The sequence below is a fragment of the Bradysia coprophila genome, assembly GCF_014529535.1.
Source record: "Bradysia coprophila strain Holo2 chromosome X unlocalized genomic scaffold, BU_Bcop_v1 contig_39, whole genome shotgun sequence".
NCBI classification, from domain to species: Eukaryota; Metazoa; Arthropoda; class Insecta; order Diptera; family Sciaridae; genus Bradysia; species Bradysia coprophila.
In genome coordinates, this window is record NW_023503329.1 from 2,688,545 (window position 1) to 2,709,270 (window position 20,726).

Below are 20,726 nucleotides of genomic sequence, written 5' to 3' on the forward strand. Positions count from 1 at the left end.
CGGCAAACAATCATCACTAAAATTTCTGCTCTCTACTTACGTAAAAAAACTCGATCCACCAGTTCCTCAACTTCAAGATTTCCATGACATCACTTCTAGAGTCTAGAAGGTATTTTAGACATTTAAAGTAGAGCCTATGAAGAATTCGTCCGCCATACTTCGAATATTGGTACATTTCCATCCCAATGCCATCTATCAACAATAAATTTACAAAAGAAGTAAGTGTGGAAAAAAATGGTAAACATCGTACACATACCGTGTGAGAAATATTCTTGGTAACGAACAGTGTTACAATGTGTGCAAAACCAACTTGACAAAAACAAAATTTATAGAAAAGAAGTATAGTCAGAGGCGCCTTCACCAGAAGGAACCACATAAACCACAGATAATTTTCAGAGAATAGATTTCTTCCAAGATGAAATGAAATGTCAGACCGTCATCCATACAGCCATAACTTCAACACTGTTAACAATGCAATTGTCAAAATAACTAAGGAAAATAAGTTGTGGTTATGATTCTATGGATGACATCGGTTCGTGTTCGGTTCATTTTGCTAGGCTTAACCGCTGCTTTGAAGAAACCTATTCTAAAATAGTGATTTCGCTAACATCGTTTTTCATGATCGCACATCATCACGGCGACGGTAATCATCACGATAGGTGAATTTTACAGAAGAAATTTGGTCTAATTTTATCATCAAAGTAAGTATGCTCGTGTATCTGCTTTAATGTTGACAATACCTGTCAAATGTAGACAGCCTTACATTTGTTTCTTTAAAGAATTATTTTTGTTGCATTTATTTCGTAGCTAAAATTTGAACCAATACAGACTCTCTAAAGGTGAACAGTTGTCCCCGTTGACTCGGTAAATTCGACGCCACTGACTAAAATATGAATGTGGTTGTGACAGTGTTTATTATATACACGGGACGATCAAAACAAACGTAAAAAGCGATAAACGAACGAGACTTTCAGATAAACAACACAAATCGAAAACAGTGGTACACCATTTCCCGATTTGTAAAGTGCGCAACTAAATAGCAAAATTTATAATCTTATTGTAATACCGAAATTGAAGAGTGATTTTTAGTTGAATTTGTTTTTCCGGTTTTCCTAAGTGAATAAAAGTGAATTAAAAATTCTCAAAGTAAATTTACTTTCAGGCGGTAGAATTATTGACTTTATATAGTGAGACACAAACAAAACAACAGAGAAACATCTCTGCGTAGTTTACGGTTTTTTTTTTGTGTTGTTGTTGTTCCGTTCCTTTATTCCGATTTATTGCGATTATGGTGGTGTAAAAGTTAATAATTATCAGAAAATCTAAATAAACATTAGACAAAAAAAACGCGTCATTTAGATTGTTGAAGACAAAGACTTGACAACGTTTCCACAGAAGAAAGAAATTGAGATTTCGGAACAGACGAAAACGAGAGACGGAATATAACAGTTCGGTTTTTTTTGTTGTTGGTGTTGTTTTTAACATTTTTTCTGGATTTTTAAGTGTAAACAAAGAGTCATATTATACCTAAAATGCACAACATTTACAGTAAATTTCTGACAAAGAATTCGAAAATGAATGCGTCGCCACCGAAAACCGCAGAAGAATTACTCGGAGGTAACATTTTTAGCATTTTTACAATTGTTGTTTACACTCTGGCTTTTTATACCTGCAAAATCTTTCCATGAAAAACGCACGTACGCTTAACGGATAATATTTCTCTTCAAACGTGTGATTATCGTCTGAAACATCTGTTAGTTTCACTAGATATCCACTGAAAAATTTACGATAATTTGCATTCGTTAATTGTTGCTGTTCATTGTGCAACGTTTCCATTTTTCAGTTAATCAAAAAAAAAATCATTTCAGTTGACCTTTGATGGCATTTTGTTAACTTTGTAATATTCATAAGACTTTTTTTTCCAGTTTTGTATTTATTCGCTTCCATCCGTAGAAAATATATCAACAAACCGATGCATGTATGTGTGTATAACGTTTAAAAATTTGTTTTGTAATCTCATCGCTCTGGTGTGCGTTGATTCTCGAAAAGGTACACAAATGTATCATATACCTAAAAGTTTAACATGGACAGCAAAACTATTCCTTTGTTCAAAAACGTATACGTATACGTATTAGCGATATATGTTATTTGCTAACGATAAAATGGTTTTTGTTTTCAATATTTTCAATACTACTTTCATGAAAAATGATCTAAATGTCGTAAAAGAGACAAGCGATTTTAGGCAATTGCTCTGTAAATTAGTTGAAAAAACCATCAACTCAATAATCAGACACAATAAAATATTATGTTCCGAGGTATTGTGACCTGACACGGTTAGTTCATCATTTTTTTTTAAATATGAAATTCTCTATGTGGGTATGGGTATTAGATTAGCGCAACAATTATTCTTCCCACAAACAAACGATACAATCTAAAACTGTAACGTAGACCCGCAAGTAAGACCCGTACGAGATCATCGACGATTTGCAATTTAAACTTTCGTTTTGTCGCAATTTTTCAAAAACAAAAATTTTCTGTGGCCTCGTAAAATGGGCTTTTAACCTATGGATCCTAGTCATAGTTTCACGGTCATCAGTAGGCATGGGCGATAATGATAATGATTATCGATGATTATCGATAATCGATAATTATCGACTTTTTTTATCGAAAATTAACAAAAAATATCGATAATCGATAATTATTGATATTTTGATAATTACCAAGATATCGATAATTCGATATATCGATATTTCGGTTCGAAAATCTGATATTTATCGATATATTCCGATATATCGGTATATTATCATGAATTTTCAGATAAATATTAAAATATCGATAACGATATGATTAATCGATTATCGATCATTTCTTTCGATTGATATTATCGATAATTTTGAGCGTCTCCCATCCCTAGTCATCAGTTCTCATTTCATGATTTTGGACACCCAATTTTCGCTTATCAAAGTTTTCATTTGGCTCCCCGATTCACAAATCTTTACAAAATTCGATTCGAAATCGTTAAATTTCTCTATTGTTTAAATGTTCATTATATTCCAAAGAATTTCAATGCCAGTGCTAACAATATTGTCTCAATCAATCGACACTGTTAATCAAATCTTTCGTATTGATACTTCTGATTGCTATTCTCCTATTTACCCGAGCGATGAGACTGGCTTAAAACGAATGTGAGAGGATGTGGTAGTCACAGAAATTCTAGAAGTTTTATTTACCCTTGAAGTAACAACAATTATACTGAACTACTTAGTGCACAAATGAATTTTGGGGGACTCTAGGCTAGATGTCATCTCTGTTCTTATGAATTCCTTTATGAAACTGGTCATAGGTCTGGGAAAAAGCTCTACCACAAAGTCCCTAATTTGTACGTAATACGTATGAGTCTAGACATTGCTTGAACAGAATCAGGAAAAGAAGAAAAACAAACTTCAAGAAAATATTATCTGGTAGATATACGTACACACGGCGATAAACGCGTAGTGAATAAACACAAAAATTATTAACACAATAGCGTAGGTACGTAGAGTGTACAATCTCAAATAACAAATACACCTCCTCTCTATTTTTAATCCAATGACGAGACTTAAGAGACATTTATACACTAAGCAGAAAATTGGAAAACAAACTTATTTCGTTCGTTTACACTTTAAATTCGCAATAACGCGAATTTATTGCGTTGAATGATTTATTTGCTACGTCGCATCTCATATTTTTATCAATTCAATTTTTGTTTGCCGTTTGAAGCATATGACACAAGGTTTTTAAGTAAAAAGTTTGACCTGCACTGACTTGTGACTGAAAAGAGATTAAACGCTTAAACGATCAAATTGGTAAATAAAAGAACATTTTTATTAGATCAACGACCGTCGGGTATACTCTAACGACGATGACGGTTTCTTTCTTTTTTGTATCTTGCACATATCACCGGTACAATCAGTGAGCAGTTAACAAAATACAATCAATCTCTGTCATTTTTGGGGATTTTTTTTTTGGTCAGTGACTCATTGATCAGAATTATTGTTCGGAGTTCTTGAACTTTTGACACTTTTGAACAATGACTGAGCGCTAATTAACGATAATTCATCGAAAATTTTATTTTAATCTCACACACAATTGCCAATCAATTTTAGAATTATTTCCATTCAAAGTACTAAGGATGACCCGCGTAATGTTTCCGATTGCATCCTTAACCGTCTTTGTTTTTCTCTCGCTACAGAATCATGGATTGAGCTCGGAAATAATTCTTCTGGTCCGAGAACACCGGAACGCGTCACACCGTTACCTTTTCAATCAGGCGAAGAGTATTTAAGGCTATTACGTGAAGCTCAACGGGAATCCAATCAATCCAGTCGTGTCGTATCATTGGCCAGTTCACGCAGAGACACTCCACACGACAGTCCGAAATCACCGCCAAATAGTCCAAATACGGAATTGTGCAATGAGGATGAACTGAAGGGCGTTTATATCAATTACTGGAATAAGGTGAGTTTTTGCATTGTGGAAAGTTACATTTGTTTAAGTTGGGAAGGGATCGGAGCATCATTAGAAGATGATTCGCAGTGTCGGCGTTTCTTATTTAACCGGATTTCTTGAACGGAAGACCGCCACGAACAGACCGAATGAGCAATTGTTACTCTTTTCTGTAATTCTCTTTGGATCCAAGCGTTCGATGCACCCGATGCCAGTGTGTTTACTGTTTTGTCTGTTCATTTTAATTTAATTACATAAACCCGCACCACATTACCCAGTGAACAGTGTATCGAATTAACATCGGATTGTGTAAATGTTATATATGAACAGATAGATAGATATGAAGTAAGTGGCTTAAGAGTACCTGGTTATGTTAATTTTATTCAAAAAAAGAGCCATAATTAAATATGAAATTGTATTGTTGTTGGAATAATTTATGAAATTTTACGCATTGGAATCAATTAACTGACTTACTGAATACACAATTAAAAATTACTACGTCGGTACATACAACAATCTAAACACCCAGTTAGACATTCCTTTGCACTGAGGTAATTGCAAGAATTAAATTGAAATAGTTTTGAGTCCCAAGTTGGTCTCTGTAGATACCTCTGCGAAAGCCCTAAACAATTCTTAATGAACAGTAACCGATCTGTTCGGATGTTTTTCGTGGTATGGACGTATCAAATAAAATCCTCGTTCTTCACCGACCTGCAACTCTGTAACTCCATACTTTTCTCTATAATGAGAGAATGATTGACCATTTTATCTGATTTTATAAATATGTGGGAACGATGCAAACATTCAGCAAAACGTTGTATGAACGCGCCTGTACCAGACAACACACGATGTGTCTATTTTAAACATTCCTCTCAATTGAAATCATTCTAAACTTGTCCACTGACCCTTTAACATCGTTTAACTGCGTTAATTTCAATGAACGAAAGTGAAATTGACCAACGTAATCTGTATAGTATATCATCTGTCTGTGAACCGAATTAGTGCATTGGGCTTGGAGACAGACATTTTCCATTGGTGTTGAATTGATATTACCGGACGAGAAGCATTTTAGAAGAGGATTTTCGGGTAATATATATGACGATTCTTGAGGTGGACTTGAACCTTAGTTATTCTTTTGCCTTCTAAATTCCTAAATTGTACAAGAGCATTCCTTTGTGACATACTTTTGTACCACTTTTGAAGCTTCAAATTGTTCTAATACTCTTACAAAGCTTAACTCATTTCACTACGTGAAAAATCGATTATTTTCGTCGTGGACAGCAGCATTATCGGGCTTCTTGCTTTCCCCTAAACAAAATGTAACCCAAACTTGATCGTAATCGACAAATCCATCGTAACCAAAAGTTATGAATTTCACGTTTCTAGAAAACAAACATTTCTATGAGGGGAAAATCGACCGTCTTTGCTCGAGAAGCATTACCGTAAATAATGTTTTCTTGAATAAATTTGTGTTGTAATCTGGTTCGAAACAAAACAACACCAGCAGCGAATTTACATTAATAATAACATCGCACATGGACGCCATCGAATCACAGTGCAAATTTATATCCACGTGTGCAATTTGTTTATGTTTGCATGAAATATAGTACACGTTTCTCACGTTATATCGGTTGCTATAATCTTGCGGAATAATTATAAATTGGAAGACGGTTGTCTGATAGACGCCAAAATTTTCCATAAATGTTTTTTTTTTGGGTGTAAGGCGTGTATTTTCAATATTGAAATGTAAGAGGGAACGTGTGTGTATGTTACGTTATGGTATAGGTGGTTTAGATTAATTAAAAAGTTGCGAATTACTATGGATACGACACTTTAACATAAACAAAAAACGTCATTGGAATTTTTGTGTTATGTGATGCGTTGTACGAATTGAAATACTTTGTATACAACGAACACAAATATTTTTTTTTTAATTTTTTATCATAAACGTGAATTTATTTATTTTTCACCAACAGCAACAACAATAACAATAATATTTAAGCGATAACATTTTTTAGAGTTTAAATAAATGTAATGTAACCAGAGCTTGTGAGGCTTTCGGTTTATAATAAATATATAAAGCACCGCTGCTTCCGCTTGTGCTTAAACGTTCGTAAATAATTTCCAGATTTATCGATTGATTTAGGTTTTAGAAGCAGATTTTCTTCTATTTAGTCTACGATGTTTGAGGAAATTAGTCAGAAATTCAGACAAGTTTCCTTAGACTTTAGAGATATCTGAGGTAATTCAGGGAAATCGTCGAAAGTGAACCCTCACTTATTTGGAATGCTGAGGATAAACATACCATTTTTACCATTAGATTGGTAAAGATTCGTTACTAACGAAAGTCGGTTAACTTCACACCCTCCACACAAACTATCAAAACTGTTTATACTTGTTTATACGGATGAAGCTGGTAAAACCGTATAAAGGCTTATAAACAGTTTCGATTAGCTGAAAAACAGCTGAATGTATCAGTAATCTTTATTATTCTTACGCAGGCACGGACTAGCCCTTCTGGGCAGAGCATATTTATTGGTAAACTTATGTAAATTTTCTGAAAGAATCACAAGACTTACTGACATATTTCTGGCCAAGACATTCTTTAAATCGATTTTTCACCATGAAGCCATGATGGCTCATTTTTGGTCAAATGGGGAAAAATGTAGATTAGGGGGGTCCAAAAAATAAAAGTGTCGAGGAAGTTGGCGGACCCCTGGGAAAATAAACCTTTGTGGCCTCATTATAAAAATTGTATATGGGGCCGATGCGATCCGAGTTGGTTTATGGGTCGCTCAAGGACGAAATGTGTGAAAAAACACTGAAATTTTCCATTACTTTGTATGAGAAATTTTTTTAACGACAATATCAAACTTTTTTGGTCCAGACAACTTAGATTAGATGCAAAAGCAACAAAAATGCGTTGGTTCCACTTTTTGGAATTTTTATATCGTCTGGGCACACCTAACAATATCGATATAGACAAAAATCGACATATAATTTCCAAGTAATACAAAGTCAGGCGAGGTCACTATTTAAATTAAGTGTTAGGTGTCGTTGTAAAGGTAATGACAGTGGCTTTCTAACGAGCCCACACACAATAAGTTTCAAGTTTCAATTTGAAAATTGCCTGAGTTCACGACCCTGACATTTTTGCACCAAAATCGATTTCCATATAGCTTCAAAAAATTGTTTTCAAAAAAATTTCTTTTTGCAATGAAAGCTTATGCCATAAGCTCTCGTTAGACATGAATATATCCGATGCACATCCCATAAATGTTTTGGAAGAACCCAAAGACTGAGTGAACAGATTACGAATCTATGACTGACTTGGGAGCTGCGAATGCACTTACAAATCATTAAATCGGTCTCTTTGGATTATTCTGAAGTGAAATAATCCAACTCACCTTAAGAAGTGACCTCAGCATCTGTTAGTTACGTTCAATTTTTCATTAACCCTCATTTTCGTGGTTTTTCACATATTTCGTCATTGCGCGACCCATAAACCAACTCGGATCGCATCGGCCCCATATATATTTTTTATCAGTGGGTCATATAGGTTCGTTTTCCCCGGGGTCCGCCAACTTTCTCGAAACTTTTATTTTCCCATACGATTCTGGACCCCCCTAATGTAGATCTGGTCGTGGTCAAATATCATAACATTGTACTCGCGCACACGAGACCTTTACATAAATGTAAATTGCAAATTTTTGATTCACATTTGTACACTCGATTGAAATAACTCTAAACTAAGTGAGAATATTAAAAACCAAGTTTGGGACAGAAAAACGTAGGAATTCCATACCGTCAATTGCATTGGTGAATTGAACTTTTGTCTGATCAAATACTTTTACATTCTACGCACGTCGAAAATCATTATTTTCGTATTTCAAGCAGAACGCCGTTAGCGTGTCGAGTCCATCACATAACTCAACAATAAAAATGAAAAATCTAGTTTTAGTGTCTCAGCTACGCCTCGGGTCAACGAATTTCCTAGTTATGTAAAAGCCTATTACGTGTAGCTAACCATAAGGTGAATCTTTTCCACAATATTTCTGAAATAAACACTAAAGCACTTGCAATCCATCCGTGAATAATGATCAGCGGTATCGGATCCTCTTCATTTTGTGAATTCTTCTCAATGTCCATCTGAACCATTCTAGAATGCGAGTAAATCAGATCCTTGTCCCATTTTCCGTATAGTCCTGAGTGGTACAGCCAGTGATTAATTTCGTCGATACGTTCAGGAAATGGAAAATTATCGTTACCGCCGAAAGTTAGAAGCTTTTTCACAAAAACAGAGACTTTAGAAGGAATGCGATAGCCCCTTAGACCCAATCGTTTTTGACTCTCGAACAATGCTTGCGCTTGTTTATCGTAAGAGATAAATGCTATAGACGAATTGCGTGAAAAAATGTGTTTGTCCACAAGATCACCATTCAGGACAATTATCTTGCTGATCCAGTCGTGTTGATAGAATTGAAGGTTTAAAAGGCGAAGCACATCCTTTTCCCAGTAACCGGGCATTACCACAATTTTTATCTTTGACTTGTAAAGATCTTCAATTGTGTCAATTTCCGGCTGCAAATGTGGTCGAGTGAGGAAACTTAATAACTCTGATAGGATTACATTCACAAACAGAACTCCGGCGAATGTTAACGAAAGAATAAGAGTTGTTTCGGCTAGAGCACGGTTTGCGTACTTCATAGTTGTCTTTTCGCCTACCAATAAACTCACCACATCCACAGTACTTTCAAAAATTGCAATCCTTTTCCGGCTAATGTACCGAATAATCGTTAGGAGCGATATAACCACACCGACAACGCCTATAAACCAAACAAAAATGTTTTTCGATAGCATAGACCGACAGTAAGAAGAAAATCCTGCAAATGGCAATGATTCCGGTACAACGATCACCACGGTTTGCATGGTAATTGGATACATGTTTAAGCCGATTGGTCTTGGATACACATCGAAGCCCGGAATAATGTCAATCTCGCTGGGATGGTTATTGAATGATTTAGAAGCATTCATTGCTTTACAAAAACAATTGATAATCTCCTTCGAAAACTGATAAATTTGAGGGAACCGTAGGGTATGCAGCTGATAGTTAACATGTTGATGCGAAAAAGATCTCTCGATGTCCTCATCATCGGTTAAAGTAATCACACGAGAACTAACAAAAGGATCGAAACTGAAACGATTTAAAATCGTTACGCCTTTTTGATCCAAAGTTGCAACCAAAATGTTGACAATTCCACGGCTCCAACACCAACGAAAAAATTTATAAAGGTCGTCTTGACCAGCGAACTGCAGTGAAATGAAAAGACAAATTTTTAAACTTCGTTGCATGCGATGAATTTTAACAAGTCTTTCACGAAAGCACGAGCAACAATTCCAGCAGGCACCCTCTATAACAATGATTATTAGTGGACTCTTGCTCGGAATTTTTTTTATTGCTTTCATTCCATCCAGCTGATTGTCACTAGCATTGAAACGAAATAGACTTATTGGCACAGCGACTGGTCGACTGGTAGGCTCGATGAAACGATGCACATCCGATATTGCGTCTATCAGAAAAATGTTATGGTCAAATCCATAGAAATTGTTCAACTGATTGATGAGTCCAATTTCCTGGTACTGAACTGACGACAGAACAGTTAGCACAGTTGATATCTGACTGTAGTTCATATTCGAATGAACGCTTACGACTTACTGGGAATGTTTAATTTCGTCCAGCCAATGGACAATGCTTCCGAGTAATTGTACACTTGTGATTCTGTGATTTGGATTGATGATAGCCGCATGATAATACGTCCGGCATCAGATTCCAATTAATTTTTCTTTTTCTTTAAACACTGTGTTTAGGACGATGTTTAGTCTATCATTCTAACGGCAATTGATTGATTTATATTTAAATTTTTTAAACAATCCCACCAGTGCCTCTTCCATATGGACGGCGCGGCGTAAGTTTAAAAATTGCCCTTGGCGCTAAAGATCTAAAGGCTATACTGAATCCAATCCTGATTCGGTTAAACAGACAATGGGCGTAAAGCGTAAAGGGTGGTAGAGTTTCACTGAACCCTTATGTTGAGATACCAAGTCGTAGAATTCACTTGCCCTTGAAAATCAACTCTTTATCTGACACTGAGATCATTTTTCCGGGTCAGGGTCACTACAGCTAGGAACTATCGTGGTCAGGATTCCACCTGATTTGCCTCATGAATATTTCGAAATTACCGGGGGTTGAAAAATGTTAAAAAGGTTTCGTTGTTAAACTCTCAATTAGTAGAACTTAAGCTAACTAAGCAAAGATTTGTGAGCAGTGAATTTTTTCGACGTACTTTGTTGGCTGATGTAACCACTGCTCTTCTTAAAGTAATAGACAGAATTGGTGTATGGTTTTTCCTTACTAGGGAGGTAATATGGCTCTTTCGCTTTTAAGGAATAATACACGGAATGAAGCTCTTGGATAATTTTACTCATCTGGATACGAGATAACAAATTACTTCCCTTATGTAATGACCTACAATTTGCTCTGTGATGCATCTCTAAACATGCTGAAATCTTGCCACGTGCCTATTCGAACGAATTTAATCAGCTTTTTCAGTGTGAAAATTAGTAATTGTATATCGATGTGTTCAGGGTCGATGTTGAATTGAAATCATTTTGTACATAGAGGTATATTCTATACGTCCCATATGCGAGTCTAATTAATTAATCAAATGCTACCTATCACCGAGACCCACTGATATGCATACACAATCGGTGTGACCACCAAAAAAACAAACATTTTATTTCCCGATCATTGCGCATTGCAAATTGTGAATAAAATTAAAAGCATACGAGCAACACACAAGTAAACAAAACGATGGGGACACAAAAGGTATATGAGCGTTATCGCGTTTTTAACAACAATAATCAGCCGCTAATATTTACTATTTGTTTTAAATTTAGCGTTCGTATGGTTTTCTCTTCAAATTGAGAACGTGTTTTCGTTACACTGCTAAAAATGTTTATTGTCTCATTCGCAAATATCTATAACCGATGTCTTGCCGGTACTTATACTATATATATATATCGAAAACATCGAAAGACGCATATTATCTTAAACAACACTATAAATTGACGTCAACATGGTAAATAAATAAATTTTTTGTTTTTGAATCGTTTGAATAAAACCAGCGACCAATATTATAAATATACAACCGATTCACTTCTTTCGTTAACATGAATGTATACGCTTTTTTCATCGTTCAACACGAATAACAAACAGAGCTACATCAATAGCGTATACAAATGTAGTTCATTTGCAAAAAAAAACTCTCAAAAGCGCTCAAATGTAGTACTACAACTACAACTGATGATGTTTATTTTGATTCAGACCCGTTGCAAAAACAATATGTTTTGCACACAGTCTAATGAATTCGTTCTCACATCTGGGTGGAATGGGTGCAACAAGTCTATCGGCTGCATTGTCTTTGATTTTGCGAAACAAACAGCCGTTCTTTTGTTTGTCTAATAAGTATGAGACCTTCCTTTTATGAAACAATCAATAGATGCATCGTCAGCTATTCGTCCATTTTTTTTGCAGTATCGCACACAAAAAATTGGTGTGAACGAAGCCGAAAAATTCACAAAGTAAATATGTTTCTTGTCTAAACTATCAAAAGTTGGAGATGCATGTGCTTGATATAAAGTCAAATTAGTTTTAGGCTCATATTAGAATGGATTCATTCAACTTACACCTACAATTCACATATAATTTGGTTTTGTGTTTCCAATTCAACGACAAAAATTATTGTATTCATCCCTAAGGAGAAGATAAACCTTTCCGATAGATATTGTCTTGCAGTGAATACCACAAGGACATTTCCTTTTTTCCAAGCCGACCAAGTTGAAGACCGAGCCGAAGGTGGACATTTAAGGTTCCTCATTTAAGTCTTTTATTAAGATACTGGTTGAGTCCTTGATAAACATTTAAATTTCCCCATAAGAGATCAAAGTTCCAATGCAGGCATTACTGGAACATTTTCGGCATGGCTTGGTTCACATTGTCTTCGCCCAATACGATCGATCGAAGAAAAAAAGAATCGATCGTTCGGGCCAATAAAACAATTTACAAGCAAATCACGCTACTGTTTTCGTTCCACTTTTGCATTCGAATCGTCTACAATTTCGTTTACGTTTACTACTTCTACATCTATATGCGAGTCAAATGGGTTTGTTGCGCTGACAAAGTTCAATACTACGCTTCATTCATTGAATTCTACAAGGTTGGTGGATGATGCTAATGCGACTGTAAACCGTTCTGTGTGTTCTTTCCATTGATTAGGCTTCGGTATTTTTCTTTTTCTTTTGATAAGATTGTTTGTGTCTAAACGAAAAACATGGAATTACGAAGAAGATTTATGGTTGACTTATAGCGTCGTTCGTCTATTTGAATAATGTTCAAGGAAATAATTGAAATTCTTGGGATTTAATTTCAAAATTTTAAATCATTGAATTATGAGCAACGATTCACTTTTTATGCCGCACGTGTTATATACCGATGGCAATGTATTTGTAGCTTTAGTTAGTCAGTCAGGCTGGGTACATCGCACAATTAATTTTTAATTCGAAATGAATGGAAGAATAATAAACTGTTTGCCTTGTCCGTATCTTTCCGCCTGCATTGCAATCGCTGAAGTTTAAGTGTTGTTGTTGTTGTTATTCAAACCTACTTATCGTTCCATTTTTATTAATTGTGAATGTCTCGAAACAAAAATGTTTCAACAAAGTATTATGATTCAAGGACGTTGTCTTTGAAGTGCATTGCACAGTGCACATCGATTATTAATCTGGACTGGATTGATTTCTGAGCTAATTTATTATTAAGTATAACGAAGGAAAGGGAGAACGAGGGAAATCGTCTACACTTAATGGTTGAAATTAAAAATATTTGCGAAATTCTTAAAATCTCTTAAAATTTCTTTGCCAGGCAGTACAGCCGTTCGCGGAGTTTGTTAATGTACGTGTAGAAACGATAATGTTAGCTTCCTCTTTGTCTAAAAATAGAATAAAAATGCTTATTGCAGCACAACAATATGTCATTCCGATTTAATCGCATCACCAACACGGTAACAAATGCGTCGAAATTACCAGCGCTTGACTGAAATTTGATAAATAACTTTTTAACATCCGCAACCACAGTCAACAATGTCATCTACTTTTCGTATTTGTATGCTAGCTAGCTACTCACATTCAAACGACGATGACACAATCTCTATCTTTGTTGAATAAAATTAGCTTTTGGTTTCTGAAACATTATTTTTGTTTGAAAGACAAATTCATAAGCTACAGCAAAAACAAAACCATAAAACTGTTTCGATTGGTAGAATGTGTGTGTGAACATTGCACCAAGAAACGAAATGGCAAGTTATTTTTTCCTGCAGAGTTTATCACCGTAAATTATAGGTATCTGCTGTAATACATTCTGCGCTGCGTATTCAATAATATTCGGCTATATGCATACCACCGGACAAATATACTTTCTTGAATAGCCTTGAGAGCGAAAAATTCGGCTTTGTTTACTGTTTTTACAAATGTTTTCAAGTTTATTAACGTGTGACCATGTTGACTGTTGACTGACTTGAGAATTTATTGTTAACATTCCATTTCCTTTCATTTCAGGATGGTGAATTAGTCAATCCCAAAGAAACTGGAGACTGGATTTGGGAATGGAGTAGTCGACCAGATCAACTTCCGCCGAAGTAAGTCAAATTTCGATTGAAATACATCTAATTTATGCAGGCAGACAACCATTGCACTGTGTCTCATGCCATTCGTATCTTTGTGAATTCATTATTTGATCACCTTGCAATATTTTTCCAGAAGCGTTGATCGATCGTGTTTTAAATATATTGCCTTTGGAGCTCAATTTGTCTCATATATTGATCTTTCTTTATCATAGTTCAAATCATTGAATCTATTACTTCAATTGTTTGGAAAAGGTTGTAATTTTAGACACGCAATCTATTACTTTATTGGGCTTAACAGTTATTTTGCTATATAAGACTAAAGACAACGACCAGAAATGATTTTAATTCGGTCATCGGTGTCGATAACAGATGACTAGCCTCTAAGTCATGTTAAGCTTGCCGCTGATCCGAGCAGACCAGTTCTTCACAACAACTTGGTCAAGCTTGTAATCAGCACAATCTCCATAGACTCGTAGCAAGTACGAATTAGTGAAAACCCTCAAAGCAACTAAAAAATTCAGCAATGTGCTGGTAATTTTCAAAACTTTTACTATACTGGAAATGAAAATCGTTCAATATGAACGGAAGTAACTCAATTTTCAGTTAAGATGCAGCGCTGGTGTGTTAATTTCAACCGCTGTTTCACTAAGATTCATTTTCTCTGAATTCCTGTTGACAACATTTTCGTTGTCACGGTCTCCTAAAAAATGTTTTTTTTACCATCACCACTGAAGATTGCAAGTGCAACTAATTCTTCTACTTCTACGACTTCTACTACTTGGCTTTTAATTCTAAATATGTGAGAGAATGAAAGCTCTCTGACATTAACTCAAAAGAAAGACGTTTTTTGTTTCTAATTAGAGATCGAACAACTAATGTCGAAAGCAGAGCCCATAACCTAAACTAAATAGAAAAGATTTCCACGCACATCTTCAAGGGAATCGTTAAATTTGGACACAAAAAAATACGTTCGATGTTATTGAATTCCTCCTTGGATGGAGGACAACATTCAGCATCGTCGAGACTCGTAATCAAATTATAAACAAATATTTTTGTATTTCAACAGAGGCTGGAATTTTGAACATCCCAGACGACCAATTGGCTATTCAATGCGTTTAGCTCGAGTGGGTAAAAATTCGCTATTTTCTCGAGAAGTTCTCTATTCATTGTTGATAACAAATGTGTTATCATTGCTACTTGGAGCCGGTTTCGGGTAATTGTTTTTTTTTTGTGTTAAATCATTGTCTGTGAAAAAAATAAATAAATTTTTGAATTTAGAATATGGCTCAGCAAGCGAAATGGAGTGCTGTTACGACTGACTCTTAACTAAGATAGAAAACAGTGAAGCAGAATGCAGTTTTTAGGGGTTTTTTTCTACAAAAAACAATTTTAAGAAAATTTGCATCGTATCTTTCAAAAATATCTTAAATTTTTAAGCAATTTTTACAGTAAAAACAAACAAAAAAAAATTCTCCAAAAAAAATAATTGTCGTGGAATGCGTGCCGTGCCGTATATGAGATTTATTAATATGAACGATGTTTTTTAAGTGGATGACATTAAAGTAAAATTAATGCATTTCTGTTTGAAACGTTCAATGTCGCATTCTTACATTTTGTTTTGTTTAATATTTTTTTTTGGCAAAAATTTTCTTCTTTTCTTAGATTCTAGAGAGGAAAATTTTTATTATTTTTAGTCTGTCGATTTAAGATAGAATGGCAAAATGTTTTGTTCGAACGATTTTTTTATGGGTATAAAATAAATGAGTAAAATGTGAACAAGAGAAAAAGAAAGAGAAATTAAAGAAAGACGAGGTGAAAGTTTGCAAGGACATTTTTGTTCCGTTTAAAATGCGATTGATGATGATAGAGTTGGGATGGAAATAATTTCCATTGTCTAATTTTGCACAAACAAAGTCCATGAAAGTGTGACCTTTCGTGCATAAAAGTTTATTCTCTTTCGTTGTCTGTTGTTCAGACGAATTTAGAGATTTTTTTTTTTCAAATAAATGAATAACAATGGCATGATGTCACTACCTCCAAGTCTTTTCGATTCATTAAATATTCGGAAGATTGTGAGAAAGTTTATTCATTTTTATTCTACTAGATTCTACTTCTCCAAGGGGTTTGTAATTCTGTCAAGGAATTCTGATTATATCGTGGAGTTGTTTTAATAAACAATGTTTATCTCGAGTGATAGTTACTCGAGAAAATTCTTTCGGGGAAGTGTCACTATTGCAAGGAGCTGTATTTTCTTCGAAGAACAGTGACTATCTCGAGTAAATTCCATTCTAATGAATGAGTTTATTTGTCTCAGGAAGTGGTTGTGCTCGACAAATTCAAGACAAAGCAACGATTAAAAGTTTAGTGAATTTTACAAACTTCCCGACACTTTAACGGATTCGTAAAATTACCAGAAATCGATGAGCCCATACTCTATGATCGCATTCATGAATACGGAACAGAACATCGTCCAGACAGGATATTAGTCTAACTAAAATTATTTAAACAAAAGAGAGAAAAAGTTATTTAAAAGAAATCTTTTTTAAACTAGAAATTGATTAGACGAAATCAATGACCTTAGCGTAAATTTGTATCTAATCCTTCCGTCAACACAAATATGTTTTTGTATGTAGACCATTTTTTGTAATCAGCTCGTAAAGATAAAAGTAAAATAACTGAAATGTGAATGATAAAGCGAATGGGTTTTATTTACACGTTTTGTTTTAATATTATCGGGAGTATGTTATTTATTGCAATGTATAGAAAAATTGTCGATGTCCAACGACAAACATAACTAGATGGCTTTTTGATTTGGAGGATTTTCTTATGTAAAAGAAAGTTTTTTTTTTCCATTTTCCTCACGAACAAATAGAAATTAATGACATCACAGTTTTCACAAAGGTTTCCATCACAGATACCATCATGTAAATAGCAGGGTGCCAGAGTGGAATTCGAAAGAAATCCACATCGAATGATTCAATGAAAAATCCTGGGCGACAATATTTATTCTTCGTCTGTCTTCCCTTTACATAGTCTATTACGTATTACCGATCGCAAGCTATTTTTTGTAGGGCGACCAAAAATTATAAAATGTATATTCGCCAAGGCCAAAGTCAACTTAATTTGATCCTTTGCGGTTAACTTAATTGACTCGCACTGAGATCCCTTGAAGATTTCCAGATGACGTGGCATTTGATGCGCGCAATAATTTAACTTCATTGTTACCGAATTTTAAGCATCCAACATTTCAATATACTCAAAACGTTCCATCAACTTCAGCTCAAGGCAAAGTGATAGCCAAAATTTATTGGGGCTCATAATGCCAAATTTATCACCACAAATAAACTCGTTGTGGCGATCCAAACTACACGCAATATTCTCTTCATCTGATCCACTTTGATGGGTGACATCATCACTTAACAATCGACAGTATCGTCTTGTTGTTCTTTATTGCGAATATCTGGAACATCGGCTGGTACGCAGACTAGAAATTGTAAGTGAACATTTAGCATGAATTGAAAATGACCTCGAGTCATTCACAGAGTGTGCCAGCAATAAATGTGTTAAATAAATCGACAGTGCCGATAAATTCAATGGGAAATGCAGCGTTGTCGATTGGTGTCAGCAGGTTTCTTCAATTATTATATCTTAAGAATTCGCGGATCTGACTTTAAGCTGACTAAGTTGATCAAAACAGGGTACACACACATCACGAAGTTTTGTTAGTATTTCGTAATGCTAAAAATATTGAGTAACGGAATCCATTGTTACTTTGCAATCAAACATTCTGTCTGAGAGGTACTGAGTAAAATTTTCTCATGGAAATTTAGAAGTGCTTTACCAAGAGAGAGGGGATGTAATTGACTGGTATGAGAGTGTAATTCAGAATACTTAACTGATCTGAAATGTCAGTATAAATTTCGCAAACTTCTTTTGATTGTAACAATCAACCAGTCCCTCTCACTATAGCTATTGCCGATCTTAATAAAACTTCTTTTACCTTACTAGGAAAGTAATAAGGCCATTACTGCCGTATGGCAAAGCCTTTATCAACCTCGTAAGGTAAAGTAGCATACTATAACTGGGAAGTAACTAGTTATCTCGTATCACGGTGAGTAAAAGTACCTCGGGCTTCCGCCCTCGGATACATTTACTCACCTGGATACGACATAACTCGTTACTTCCCAGGTATAGTAATCTACTATAACCTACACTCATAATATTTCATATAAATAATAATAATTTATCGTTGGAAATTAAGGACATACCCTGGAATCGTACGATGGAAGCCTTCGATATTTTTTTTAAATTTTAACCGATTTTCAAATTTTACTGGAACGATCATTTAGATCGTTTTATGAACCTCTTTTGCTCGCTTAAGACTTGTTTGGAATAAATTACGTGAGATGGCGTCTGTAACGCTTATCGATACGTACAGTACATATTTTAGGGCGCATCGAAAGGGTTTACTAACAAAAAAAAGGTAAAGAAAAAAAACTCCACTGATACATCCATAATCTTATTAAAATAATTGTGATAAAATAGTGGACATCTGAGACTAGATTTTGGTAAATTTTTTTTACTAAGAAATGATAAACAATAAAAATTATTTAAAAAAAATTAAATTAAAAATATAAAAAAAAGTATGAAGCGATAACAATAATAATCAATCCAATAAATGCCATAAAATAAGATTTTGTACCTCATTTTTCATCTATAAACATTCAGCTTGTAGACTTCATGGAAATGCGTAGAAAATGAACAATCAATCAATATTTAACAAAATTTTAAATTAATTTAGTAGAATCGAATGGTTAAGTGGGACACATATTTTTATGGTAATTCGCTAACCGTAGCCACACAGAAAAAAAACTTCCACAAAAAATTGCAATTTTTGAAACAGAAAAACTTTGATTAATCGAATCAAATGTCTGCGTTTGATTCTTCTGATAAAAATTCCGATCACAATTGCGAATCGTCTACTTAAAGACACTAAAATTTGGCCGAAACCGATTTAATGATCTTTTTATTGCTTTCAATTTCATTGGTGAGCTGAAAGCATTTTTTAAGTTCCAGCTCACAGCTCCATTGACTTTTAATTTAACGAACATTTCACAGCGTTTGTTCGTGTTTTTCACTGTCCTAATATTTCATATACCTGCATTGGGGTCTGTCACTTTGTTTTTGACATCCTGCTCCCTCTACTCCTGAATGTAGACAATATTGCTATATGACTTGAGTCGCTCTACGTTTTTCGTATGGAAGAATCAGCTCCCTCCTCCAAATGTGAGTGACAAGAATTATCAGCTGTGTCCTTACTTGATCATTTCGTTTAGACATTTTCTATCAATTTATTTTTTGTTCGGACAAAATTCGTAGACGAACAATCCCGACTAAATTACAATTTTTATTTTTAAATTTATAAAAATCAAATACATCATACGAACGACTAAAATAGCTGTAAAATCTGTACTTTACCGACAAAAAGTCCAACGAAATAATTTTGCAATGAAGTAGAAACGTTATTACCATCATTTCATTGTTATTGTCAAGTGAAAATTTGGTGTATGGTAGTAGCTTATCGTTAAACAATATCTAAGTATAGAAGTAGAGTCATTGGCGTGCTCAGACAACACAATATTACCGCCAATTTTCGAAATTGTAATTTCTTTTTTTGTTTGCGTTACGTGATTATATGAACGAGACGGGTATTGTTTTCCTATCGAATGAAGAGAACCAATTTAACTATGAAAACTATGTAACGCACGGGTTTATTCCGACTATTTTTGTACTTCTTCTCTAATGTAGACAAATGTATTAAGAAAAAGATAAACAAAACAAAGCAAAAAAAAAATGAATAATTTATACAAAAAAACTGAATATGAATTAGTAATTGTGTGACACGTCTTTTAACATTGGATATTTGAACTGCAAATTTATTTAAATAAAATTATATAATCAAAGAATCTGGCTGCTTGTGTTGTCGTTTTTTCCTTTACATTAGATTGTGGAATCGTTTTCCCGGACTGATTGATCAACTCAACCATTCACAGTTGTATTTCGAAAGGTGGCAGTACATTTACATGACTAGGGATGAAAAGTAGAGTTTTAGTGTGAATTTTGTTGATTCGAGGCGAAGTTGAGTTGAGGCGTGAAACACTCGGAGAAACATGAAAAAGAAATTTTATTAGTTGCCGGTAACATTTGAGGGTCGAAAGTGAAAAACGCGAAAATGAGGGTTCCGCACCTTTGGTTTGGTATGAATCCCTCGATCTGTGTATCCTTGCATTCGGACTGTTACTTCCACACACATCAAATGGTTATTTTAATCACAAAGGACGAAAGTAAAAAAATCCAACCGTGTGCGAAATTTGCAGCCCGTGGCCGAAGTAAAGCGAAAATTACAATTTTCGTAATTTGTGCAATGAAAAAATAATTTTCTGTGCCTTAGAATCATAATTCGACGTATTTCGTCACTGCACGATCGAAAACTCTACTTTT

General features: G+C 34.6%; 1 protein-coding gene and 1 long non-coding RNA gene across 2 annotated transcripts; one reads left to right on the plus strand and one right to left on the minus strand.

Annotated features, from left to right (window-relative positions):
- Nucleotides 1-962: 962 nt before the first annotated feature.
- LOC119069817 (BCL2/adenovirus E1B 19 kDa protein-interacting protein 3) lies at nucleotides 963-18,835 on the plus strand. Its single transcript, XM_037173979.1, has 6 exons — nucleotides 963-1,024; nucleotides 1,163-1,617; nucleotides 4,232-4,497; nucleotides 14,158-14,237; nucleotides 15,292-15,438; nucleotides 15,504-18,835. The coding sequence occupies exons 2-6, from the start codon at nucleotides 1,533-1,535 to the stop codon at nucleotides 15,553-15,555; spliced, it is 630 nt and encodes a 209-aa protein (XP_037029874.1). The 5' UTR covers nucleotides 963-1,024; nucleotides 1,163-1,532; the 3' UTR covers nucleotides 15,556-18,835.
- Nucleotides 9,970-19,234, minus strand: LOC119069821. Its single transcript, XR_005086411.1, has 3 exons — nucleotides 19,099-19,234; nucleotides 11,901-11,903; nucleotides 9,970-9,991 (listed from the first exon to the last, which is right to left on the minus strand). It is a non-coding gene; the product is annotated as an uncharacterized LOC119069821 (long non-coding RNA).
- Nucleotides 19,235-20,726: the final 1,492 nt, after the last annotated feature.